Here is a 12,387-nt window from a genome sequence, read left to right as displayed (position 1 = left end):
TGATGTCCCAAAGTGATCAATCCATGCTAACACCACTCATGTGTTATGCTATCTAAGTGTAAAGTAACTTAAATCTCTGCCTTCTCTGATATAGGCCTCAAGGAAAGGTAATTATCTAACTTCCATACCGACGCACAAGCTGAACATTGATCTCCTGTATCAAAATGCGACAATGCCAACTTGCCCACAACCTGCTGGAAATCCCTGTTGAAGCCCTGTGATTTTCTCTACCTGCTGAACCTAGCCCGAGTCTCTTCTATCCAATGAATTGATCAAGTGTCCATAACTCTCTGACCCTTAGGTGGTAGGGTCATATGCTCTATGTAATGATGTCAGATCTCTACCACTGAAATCTGTAACTGAAGCCCTTGTCCCTGTGGATTAGGTCACTCCTCTTGTGGACTGAAAATGGCTTGTGGATGCCTAAGGATCGAACTAAAGGCTGTAGTATGCTCATCTTGTAGCGTACTAGTCTCTTCTGTATGGGTGGTATGCTGAGGCTGCTTACCTCATGACTGATTCTGCTTAGCTATTTGTCTCAATAATCTGAGACATCATAACCATAATGGTATCAGATTTCCTCTCTATTCTGGTGTTAGGACTAAGGGATTTGACCTTCTTCTCCTTCTCAACCATGGTGTCTATAAGAGTGTTGCTAACTTTAAAATCTAGCCTGTGGTTTCCTCTTTTGGTGTAAGTTGGAAACTATTGATCACTTATCAATGTCTGTATTTTGTTCACAGGATGGTAGTAATGTCTGTGCTTTGATACCACTGTAATAGACACCCCCAGATATGGTAGTTTCTGCTAAGTCTGATTTTCACTAGAATTTTTATTTTTTTGTTTTTTGCTTTGTTCTTCCTGATATTTTATTGTGAATTTTGTGTGTTTTTCTATTTTTTTGAAAAGATGATTTGCAATGCAAGGAAAAATGACACCAAATGCAAAAGACAACTAACTTGAAGCTAGATGCTAAGACTGATTGCAATCTGATTTATTCAATTCTATTTAAAAAAATTATAATACATTTAGAGCTGTACTGGGCTGTCTGCTGTATCAATATCTGATTCCATAGCCCACATAGGGAATGGCTTATGTGATTTGTCATCTTTTCTCCTTTGCAAAAAATGCCCAAATTCTGCTAAAGGATTCACCACCTCTGAATACTATGCAACTTCTGTGACCATCTGACTGCTGTCCAAGTCTTGGGGTGAATAATATGCAATGCATGACAGCATGGCAGGCAGTACGCTAGTGTTCTCCTCCTAAATTCCCAGACCTGACCCTTTGCTAATTGAACAATGTTGTCTACTGCACAAACCAATGGGGTTTCTTGAACAGATTTGTCCTTTCATACAATGTGTCCAAGCTGGGGATTGCTGGATTGAATATGAAGCTGTACGGGCCAGGCTGGGTTGCTCAAATTTAAACAAAATTATTCCCAAAACTCTGATCTGTATTTCTTATGATGAAATCTACGTCTTCTAATTCTGATCTGTAAAATGTCACTGAAATTCTGATCCCCAAAGTTTAGTACCAACTGATTTAATTGCAAATACCTGTCACTAAGAGCTGGGGCTACGTCTAACTCAAATTTTCCCAAGAGATTTCGTAAGACAAATTCTGGTTCAAACCCTCATGGAGGCTCATAAAAATGCTGATGCAAACAATAAACCTGGATGATTTCCAAAAGCCTCCAACTACTCATACTTTATTTCAATTTGCTTTCCCTCCAAAATGGTTTGATTCATTTAGGGTTTTCTTCATATTTTATTTTATAAACTTTTGCTGAGTTTAATTTTAAATACTCTCCACCTAGGAATCTAATCCTAATGAGGCCTTGTTTACCATTACAAAATGACCCCATTTTAAGTTGCAACTTGTATCAATCACCTCCTAGGGACTTGTGTCATGACTCCTTTATTATAATTTATTATTATGTTGTAAAGTGATTATAATAATCACTTCTATTACTATTTTATTAACATCTTACTGTTGGCAGTGGGCCAGCATCCCTTGCAGGATTCGTGACATGGCCTTAACTGCCTCATGTGGTTCTATAAGACTACTGGTTGTATTTGACATTAATAGGTCAATCTTTTGGTGCAATGACAACCCTGGCCTTTCTTACAATTGATATCAGAGCATAGTCACAAGTTTGAATCCTGTTGGCCATGGCGAGTGACGCTGGGAGGGGGATTGTTGGCAGTGGGCCAACGTCCCTCGCAAGATTCGTGTCATGGCTTAACCGCCTCTTGTGGTTCTATAAGACTATTGGTTGTATCTGGCATTAACAGGTCGATCTTTTGGTGCAACGACAACCCTGGCCTTTCTAACACTTACTTGGAAAATAGTATAATTATTTTCAATATATTCATAACTCGCTCATTTGGACCCCAATCTGAGTTCTTTATGATGACACCCATCCATTAATGATGTCTAACCATTGCAAGCCTATTGTTAGTCTCCTAGAATTTAGGTACTCTCCTTGAAAATAGGAACTACGCCTAAAGTCTCTAGATCATGGAGGTCTCCTAATGTGTCTCGGTCAACTCCTAGTCCATCAATTAAAAATAGGAATTCCTTCTAAAATCTAGGAGATTGCCCCCAATTGGGAAAACTAGCTCACAAGGCCCTGATATGTCTCCATAAGCTTTTGAATGGGTTCCTATACAATCTACTGGCCTACAGGAAGGGTATAGAGGCCAACGTCAACTATCAACTAACTAACCTAAGGTTGGCTCCGCAGTACATAAGTTGGGCCTTGTTTATGTAAATAGGAGATCAATTTATCCTATTTTAAGTAGATACATTAGCTGAAACAATTAATAGGAATCGGGATTTAAAAAAGTTTGAATCCAAATTACAAGAATGAAGATTATTTATGATCTATAGTGTGCACAAACTAGTGCTTTACATTATATTGTACTTATTGCATAGTGTGGAAACTAGACAATTTGAACTTTTCTGAAGTACCTAACCAATCCAGAATTTTTACCTGTGATTGTTAAGAGGGAACAACTCAGTACATATTTTTGAGTATTTTATATCCAAAAGTAGATCCAAAAGCATTTGCATATTTATGATAGCCAATGATGTATGGGTTTTACGATAGTGTTTGTGCAATGTCCCCATTTTTAGTAGGTTCTTGTAGTTGGCTAGGTCGATTCATCATCGCGACCCTATGAGTTGACAATGGGATTTGAGGGTCTCAGTTGTGGAGTTATTAGGCTATCTAGTGGCCTCTGGTGAGTTTTGGCTCCATTTTGAGTAACTTGCTATTTATAGTATGTCAATAGGTAGTTATGATGAGCTCAGTTGAGTTAGAGGAGTTGAGTGATGCTCTCAATTTTTATTTCGGGCTTCTGGGTTGGGCTTCAAGAATCTTGGTAGGAACGTCTATTTATAGTAAGTCACCCAGTCTGGTTCATTCATTGGCTTTCTTCATCGGGATCACTCTGGTGTTGTCAAATTTTGATTCTGATTCTTCTTTAGTGATTTTCACAAGATGGGTTAATTGTTATTATTCATCTAAATATGTTGAGGTTGTTATTTTTGCTACTTTTGTACTTTGGGTACCTTAGTGTCATAGCTTGTTGGAACTGGGCTAAAAAGTTTTAAATCTTGGGCACACGAAACGATGTCCTTGTGTGTGATAATGTTATGATATGGTTGAAACAGTCATTTTTGGGAGCCAAAAGAAATTAATAAATGATATTATATGACACATTATCAAATGATGTGCTGAGGAAGCTTCTTAAGTGAATCTGCATTCGGGAAATTTTGTGCCAATGGGAGGTTATAAATATGAGCTCATTTTGATGGAAAAAAATCCAATTAATTAGTTTGCTTTGGTTGTCTTTGTGACATTTTCTGAGGTTGGTACCTGTGCCCTTGCTGAAGTATAAGGGTTTGAAGGCCAAGTTTCGTCCCAATCCACTGCTGAGGTATAGTGTGATTGAGTTATTGAGTAATTTGAATTCTGAAGCTATTCCCTTCTATTATTACTGTACCTGGGAAGCTTATACGTGCTGAAAGAAATGATGTTGAATATCTGATTTGAATGCCATTACTGTATACTGTATGGGGGATTTTTTTTGAGGTAAATTGGTGAACATGGCTATTGCAATTGAACGGCTAAGTCCCTCCAATATTTGACGTGAGGGAGCTTGCCTTCTGGGCATTGTTATATCAGAAAATAAGACGCCCGAATTGCCTGTCTTTGGCATCGATTTTCTGCAGATTCTGGGCAGTGTCTTACCTGCTGTAAACTCCTGAGTTTGGTGTGTGAAGTAGCTGAAGTCTATGCTTTTCCACATAGGTGTTTGGCTCTGTTATTACTAAACCTCTAAGTTACCGATTCGGCCTCATGGAGGTTGGATGTGGAAGCGGATGCGGATGGGTGCTCGAGGTGGACCGGTGCGCTGTGGGTGCCACCCGGAAGCCACTCATAGGCACCGGGATGCGGACTAATGCCTGGCTTAGGCATCTGGGTGCTTGTGAGTGGCATCCAGATTGCACACAGGGCACCCAAGAGCATCCACAGGCTTCCGCACCTAGAAAAGAAAAACATATTTTAATATTTTTTTAACATGTGGCATGGTTCTATTAGGCTTAAATCATGAGTAAAATGAGTAAAGTAATTAAATAAATGTAATGAAAGATAAGAGCAATACGATAGATTTGAACAACAATGAGACATTGATGCCTCTAAGAAACTCTTTGTGGGTGAAAACTTCAACCAAATAATACTATATGCTGAGTGCTTAAAAATGGCTTACAAAACTGATTCCATGGCTCCTTTTGAATTGCAATAGGATTTTTTGCAAGGTTTTCTTTTGGGCTGCTGTCTAGTTGTGCTTTTATGGCAATGCATTTTGCAAACCTTTTCAAGTTTGAGAGCATTTTAAGTTGCCATTTTTGTGACAAATAGTGAGAGGAAATTCTCTCTCCAAATTATAGGGCAGGATTTAAAAATAAAATTAATCCATGCCTAAAATCTGAAACAAGTAAACAGATTGCAGATTATGTACCTTGTACAAATAACTTTCTAGGGGTTTTGCATCTAAACAAAATGTTTGAAAGAAACAATCTAAATCATCTTTTGATCTTGAAGGTAAGAATGCAAGACTGAAATTACTTATCTGATTTGTTTGCATACACGTTGTGTGTGTGTGTGTGTGTATACACGCATCCGCATCCCCCCCCCCCCCCCCAAAAAAAAAAAAAACCCCGCATCCCGCATCTGCTTCGGAATCCGCATCCGAATCAGTAACTTATCTAAACCTTGCTGCTGGCATTTCTTGGGCTCTCTGCGCCAGCCTACATTGCACACAGATGTCTATTATGGGCGGCAGTTTGGTGGTGAATTCTGGACAGTAAGGCACACTCAGGCCAGCATTTTATCTCAGAGATTTGATGCAAAGTTGTGAACGATAACAGACCTGCTATAGAATGCGACCATTCCGGAAAATGGTGAAAATCTGCTGCAAATCAAATTGAAACTAGGAAAATCAGGTTCTAATCAATTGCAAAATCATTTGATATATTGCAGCCTAGTTGGTTAATGAATAAATTTAGAGTTGGTGTGAAGTGTCTGTCATTTTCAGAACTAAATATCAGTATTTGTTTTCATCTATTAGAATTCGTAAGGCCGGAATTGTTTTGAGAAGTTGTGCTTGATGTCATAATTAGCTGTGAGCAATTTATTGCATTAAAATATCATATTTACAGTGGTATCTAAGTTTTCTTGCAAAGTGTTCAACGAAATGTCAAACAAGTGAAAAGTAGAGGAAATTAGTGTTTGTCAATTCTATAACCAATTGAGGTTATTACAGTATGATAGGAGCCATGTTCATTTCATATTAACTGTTCCCAGGTTACCTTTTGTATTAAATTAGAAGTGCCAACTTTATAGGTTTACCAATTATAGTCACATATAGTCAGTATGAATAATTTACACTTATCATACATATGTAATGTAATAACAAATGCATGCATCACATATACACAATATGACTACCTCAAGCACCTAATGCTCATACGCAATTTGCATAACTGAATCTCATCAAGTGCACATAGTGACCAACCACCAAAAGATAAGTGTTGATGTGAGTGTTATGCCACTACAACATGCATAATCGAATATTAAAGCACCAAATTTCCAACTCTCTCTTGATAAGGATGCTCATATGCTAAACAAGGATTGTGTAATCAAATGAGACAACATCAAGGTTCCTTTTATCGTGGACTTAACTCAGTTATAATGACATTTTATGCTAGTAATCACACAGAGACTTATGTTGTTCAATCAATAGATATCAACTTGACTTCAACTTCTTCCAACCAAAAAAATACAAAAGGAAGAGGTTTAGAAACTCTAATCTAATTATAAGAATGTGAGACAATGTTGATGATGGGGTGAGAATCTAACCAGTCCGTGCCTCATTGTATTAACAAGGGATAGGAGGGTGCTATCTTCTAAGGATGCAAGAATGGTTTTCACATTTTCAGTACTTATTCAAATACCTTATGAAGGCACAATCCAAATAAATACTTCAAATAGAAGTTAAACACTTGCAACGTAGGCCCAAAATAACCTTGCACTATTTCTTACACTCAACAAGTACCTAAAGCTATGGACACTATCCCCACCATTTAACAGTATCTCCCATTCATTTAGTTCTACTTATACTTAACATGAAATGAAATCTACTCTAAGTGAGGAAATGCAGAAATCATGCAATACTCCAAAATAATAAAAGCAATTCACCATGAAGACCAACAATGAATTAAGAACAATTTGGCAATATTATTGCAACAATCTCAACAAGGATGCCCCTATTCTACCTTGTCTCTGATCTAACGAGTTACAAATAAGAAGGCTTGGCCTTCTATAGTTGTTCAATTACAATGAAGGGCCAAGATCAAATCAAAGATCAAGGGCCAAGATTTCTCCAGCAATGCCCTAATCCAATTAATAGCTCTAAGCATTAAATGCAATTACAGTAACATGTGGGCAAATAGAAAAATTACTATGCCCTTCTAGACCAATGAGAAAAGAGGCCAGGCAGAGGCACTAGATGCCTTGTACATATACACTTGGCATGATTTAATTGATCTTCTCATTGGCATGACCTTGAACTTGCTTGTACATCTATCTTGATGTCCCTTTTGATTCCTTGACCTTGATCTTGCACCTGTTCATCAACCTTGAACATTATCTTTCTTGTCCTCTCAATGAACCACTTGCAACTTGCTGGTGCATGAAGTCTTTATACCATACTTTGCCATAGTTCCTCAATGTTCTTGAGCATCTCAACCCTTCACTTCAGCCTTGCAAAACAAGAAAATATTTGTGTTAAGCTCACACAAAATGGTTAATTATAAGAAAATAAAGCATTTCATCTAATCTTAGTGTTGTACTTGTCTTTGAACTAGTCCACACATCAGCATTAAACAAATCCAAATTCCACTTAAAATCTCATTTAGGATGTCTTTACAGATGTTTATTTTGGTGGTTATGACCAAATATGAGGATCTGATATTAGCATGAAGTCACCCCATATTCCGATTTTACAAGCCTAGGTCTGCAATCGGCACTTTTTCCTACAAGGCCAAGATCTGATTTTCTCTTTTCAAATCGTTTGAACCTTCATGCTCACATGTTAAACATGGATGTGGTTTCTTCTTTTTTGACCATTGTTTTCTCTTGATCATGCACTGTTTTTTTGAGTTGTACACTATTTTTGAGGAGTTGTAGACTGTTTTTGCAGAGTTCTACATAATTCTAGAAGTGTTATGCACCACTTTGGAGAAGTTATGCACCTCTTTTGAATGAGTTTATACATGTTTTTTGACATGGTTGTACATCATTTTTGGCATAGGTGTACATGGTGTTCGGCATAGTCATTCATGGTTTTTGGTGTAGTTGTACATCTTTTAGCATAGTTGCACATGGTTTTTGGCATGGTTGTACATGGTTTTTGGCATCAATTTCCAGATTTTTACTTGAAAAAAACATGATTTTGCAAAAGTCAATTTCTTCATTTTGTTCCATGACCATGTTCAGTTTTCGCCAACATTCCCCAATCTTTGAACATGAAACCTCTTTATGCACATCAGTTTGGATGCAAACTTCAATTCCCATGCCTCTGATTTGGATCAAAACAATTGATGAGCATGGAGCCCAAGTTTGATTTTTCCAAGAAAATCTAAGTGTTTACGCATCATTTTTTATGCTTGCTCCTAAATATTGACAACTGCACCTTGAATTTTAGACCTTCGTCTTGACTTTGCTTGAACCTTCAAATTGACACTCAACTCCATTTTGCTTGCATCTCATTGGCCAAGGTGGACTTAAATTGTTCTTCAAAGATTCCAAAATTGCTCTAGAGCTAGGTGCTCAAGACCCAACAAAACCACAAAACTACTGGCCACTAGCTACAAAACTACTCGCTGCTAAGGCAAAAGAAGGGGGTCCCGATTTGCAATTAGGCGATGGTGTGAAAACCTCACAATAGGAAGTAGTCTTTCTCATGATTCACTGATAGTTAAGCCTATAAGTACATCCCATCTACAAAAGGCATGTCGATGCTTCTCATAGTGTAGTGTGAATCCCATGCCGTTTCCAATCAACTTCCACTTAGGATGACAAGAAAGCATCCCATACTACTAGTTGTCATCATTGGCGAGGGCATATGTATAACATTTTCCACGATATTCAAGGCCATCTTTACACAACTATGCAATTATTGACTCGTACATCATGACGGACTAGCAGTAGCAAGTGGAGCTGACACTATTCCATGTATCTTCTATTATCTAGTTCACTAACAGTCAACATTAGACAATACCAACCAGAAAAATAAATGTTGGTGCATCCTGTACTACATTGTGGGTATACCAATTATGACTCATATACATCTCATGCTACTTGCAATCATTACCAGTGAAGTGTCAATGTAACAACACACATTATATAAGATCATTAATAATATTTCCATAGCTCGTTGATCTTCTTAAGTCAATGAATCTTGAAACCTATTGTATTCATGCAATTGGTGGAAAGCCAACCCAACCTAGTATGGGGTAGCTTCTAGCATCTTTTGCCCTCACGGTAATGGTGAAAGCTGGCCAAGCCCATCATACCATGGGTAGCTCTTGGTTTCCATCACCTCCGCGGTCCTACCAACCAGTGATTAGTCCCTAAAAATATGAAAGTTAGCCCTTAGCATTTGTCACTTGCACAATACTGGTGATAGTTAGCTAAACCATAGTTGCATCATATCATAGACAGCTTTGGCATCCTTCACCTATATGCCATGGGTGAAAGTTGGCTAATCCATATGATATAGTGGATAGTATCTAGAATCTCAACTGCATGGTATTGGTAATACCTGACTATTTGCAGGTGTATCAGACTTGATTTTGACATATAGGGTCATCTTATAGCCAAGTACGTAAAATACATGCATCAAAAGTAGTAATCAAGGCAACTTAGACATATGTTAAATAGAGTGATCCACAAACCTATACACGAGGTCCTGTGATCTTGAAGTCGAATTACCAACACATGGTTTACACATTGGATCCACATGAGTTGGCCTCTACTCAGCACATGTTCATAAACTAATACCAACTGATAAAGTAATCAAGTCTGTTCACTTAATTCAATTGTTTCTTGGGCCCGTAATATTTATTAGACATAAATTAACACGCAGAAGAATTGTAATATTAAACAATGTAATATCTCTGTAAATATAACATTTTGTATATTACTAGTCCTAGGCTTATCATGAATTTATTCACCAACTAGATATAAAGGGAAATATCCAACTATATTCCTTATTAATTGCTTGTGGTTGGCAAAGGTGGTCACAATGAACATCATCCTAAAACCAAAACAGAATCAAGTACATGCTTGGAGTAGTAGACCATTCATAATGAAAATTGTGCATACCACGAAAGCCTAATGGCAGCAAGATCACCAAATACATGTGAGTAAATTCCCTAATTCATTTATAATGATGTCATGGCCATGTTCATCATACCCTATTTCCTTGGAAGGACAGACATCACCAGGTTTTGAGACTTAACTATAGCCTCCTGTATTATTGAATGATTCAAGACATAATGCTATAATGTTCAACACAAGAACTCCACCTCACTTCAAGGAATACATATAATTGAGAAATTGAAATAATTTCTGTGGCCTCTAAAATAGGTCTCAAGTAGACATAGCTAAAATAATTATGTAACAAAAACATTATACATCAATATGGTTTACAATATTCATACCTCATAGTGTTTCTAAAAGAAGTTTTCAGTCTCTAGGATTTATGTTTTATCATAACAACTTGTGTTCTGAAATTTGAATGGTCCATAATACAGTCTATGCTTCTAATTTGTAAACAACCTTTTAATCGAACTACTTTTTAATACCAATGTAAAACTAAAGAAATATCATTATGGTTCCGACATCCAATGCCACATGTTTAAACCCAATGAGGGAGCTGGAAGTGTTCTAGACCAGCTCCTTCCCACCTTTCTCATCACTAAAAACTCTCCTTTTGACTCTTTAATGGGCATCTATGCTCTTTGATAGGGCACCCATACCTGTGCCTATTTGTTTATAATTCTTTGATGAGTATCCATAACCTGTTCCAAAGCTCTCATTTCTGCACTGCCAGGGAGGATGGTAGGGACAGTAGCAGAGCCTGGCTTTGCACCTGCCAATTGCATTTGGTTGAAAGGTTCTAAACCTTCTCAACAAACTGGTTTTGTGTATGTGTGCCAATCATGGTATTCCATGATGACACATTTCTTCAAGCAATTTTGTCCAAACAATTGTCATGCCTTCTCCTTGCTTCCACATTTTGTATCATGACTAACAGGGCAGTTGCAGAATCTTCTAACAAAATTCTTCTCTATTCTTTATGTGATAATGGATGTCCATGCTTTCATCCACCACTCCCTCACCAAACTTTTGCTATATTCATTTTTGTTAAGTCCACGGCTGCAGTCCGATACTGTATTTAACGGAATTGCAGGTCCTATTTCTCAATCTACTTAGCCCACGCCTCATTATCTGTCTCTCCTCAATTCATGAATATCATCGAATTTTTGCGTTTTTTTAAATTTTCTTTCATCTCTGATAAATGTTCTTCCTGCCTACAGTAAGGGCATGAGTTTGTAGCATATTTCAAAATTTAGATATTTCAAGAGTGTTATTATTATATTAATTTTCATGAGTGTTATTATTATATTAATTTTAATATAATTTCAGTATTGTGATATTGCTATCAGAATTTAACTGTGTGATTTTGAGTCAAATTCATTGACCCATGTTTCATGAGGAGTGATTCAACATGAATCCATCTCTCATGAGAATAAATGGAACACTTAGCACTCATTGGATCTAGGTGATGCTCATAGGGGTGAAGCACCAGGACTTCTCGGAGATCACCCATCCCAGTACTATTACTGGTGGTCATGTTACAAGAATGGATTTTCATATCTCAGATGGTGTGGTGCTTCCAGATCTCTAATAATTAACTAGAAATATTTGACATTGTTTAGCATCTGTCATATGCATGCTAACAACATGAAATCGTTGACGTTGGTTTGCCTTGACAAACTACTTATGATTGAGCATGTCTTCTATGAGTGCTACATGCATTCCGAGTCATTTTTAAACGAAGTTTTTGGCATTAAATATTTATTTTAGATGCATACTGCTTGTTATCTTCTATTTTTAAGTTGATACCAATATGAGTCTTGTCAATCTTGGGTTTAGTCTATTGATTTTAACTCTCGTCTTTCAGAGATGGCAATGATGTTAAATGTTTGTCATGCAGGAGGAGCGGACATTAAGAGCCGCAAGGATAAAGATGAAGATCCTGCCGACCAGACTAATTACGTTGCTCTCTAACTTCTTAATTCAAATTGAAAAGTTCATGACGCTTGAGTTTTAGGCCACGATGTTCCTATTTGTTTTCCATTTTATAGTTTGTAAATCATAGCTTTCCTTTTTCTTTGTAATTATTTTATTGATGGGCAGTACTTGTACTTAATATCTTGTACATTCTTTTGGCTCTCTTATTCTTGATTATAATGGTTGTTTAATTCGTTTTTTATTTACATGTTTACTAGTATTATTGAGAAAATAAAATCTTATGTTTTGAATGACAATAGTTGATTGTTAACTTTGTATTATTGAAATGTTGGAAATATGCATTGTATGAAAGTTTTAACTAATGGTAACGGTTTTACAATTGAATTCTTGGATTATAGTGTAATAAATATCTTATCAGAATCGTTTTGGCAAATCACAAGATTTTATTTTTGTAAGTTAGAAATTTAATTAATAGATATTTTGAATATTAT

At 36.8% G+C, this 12,387-nt stretch overlaps 1 protein-coding gene across 1 annotated transcript in view; it reads left to right on the top strand.

The window, feature by feature from the left end:
• Positions 1 to 12,074, top strand: part of LOC149542999 (AT-hook motif nuclear-localized protein 11-like) — a 58,939-nt gene extending 46,865 nt beyond the window's left edge. The window contains exon 6 of the mRNA XM_089797925.1: positions 11,859 to 12,074. Coding sequence (XP_089654051.1) covers positions 11,859 to 11,932 — 74 coding nt within the window. The 3' untranslated portion in view covers positions 11,933 to 12,074. The remainder of the gene's footprint in view (positions 1 to 11,858) is intronic.
• Positions 12,075 to 12,387: the final 313 nt, after the last annotated feature.

The sequence above is a fragment of the Cupressus sempervirens genome, chromosome 8 (assembly GCF_028749045.1).
Source record: "Cupressus sempervirens isolate cs-2001-9-10 chromosome 8, ASM2874904v1, whole genome shotgun sequence".
NCBI classification, from domain to species: domain Eukaryota; kingdom Viridiplantae; phylum Streptophyta; class Pinopsida; order Cupressales; family Cupressaceae; genus Cupressus; species Cupressus sempervirens.
This window is presented reverse-complemented; position numbering and strand designations above follow the sequence as displayed.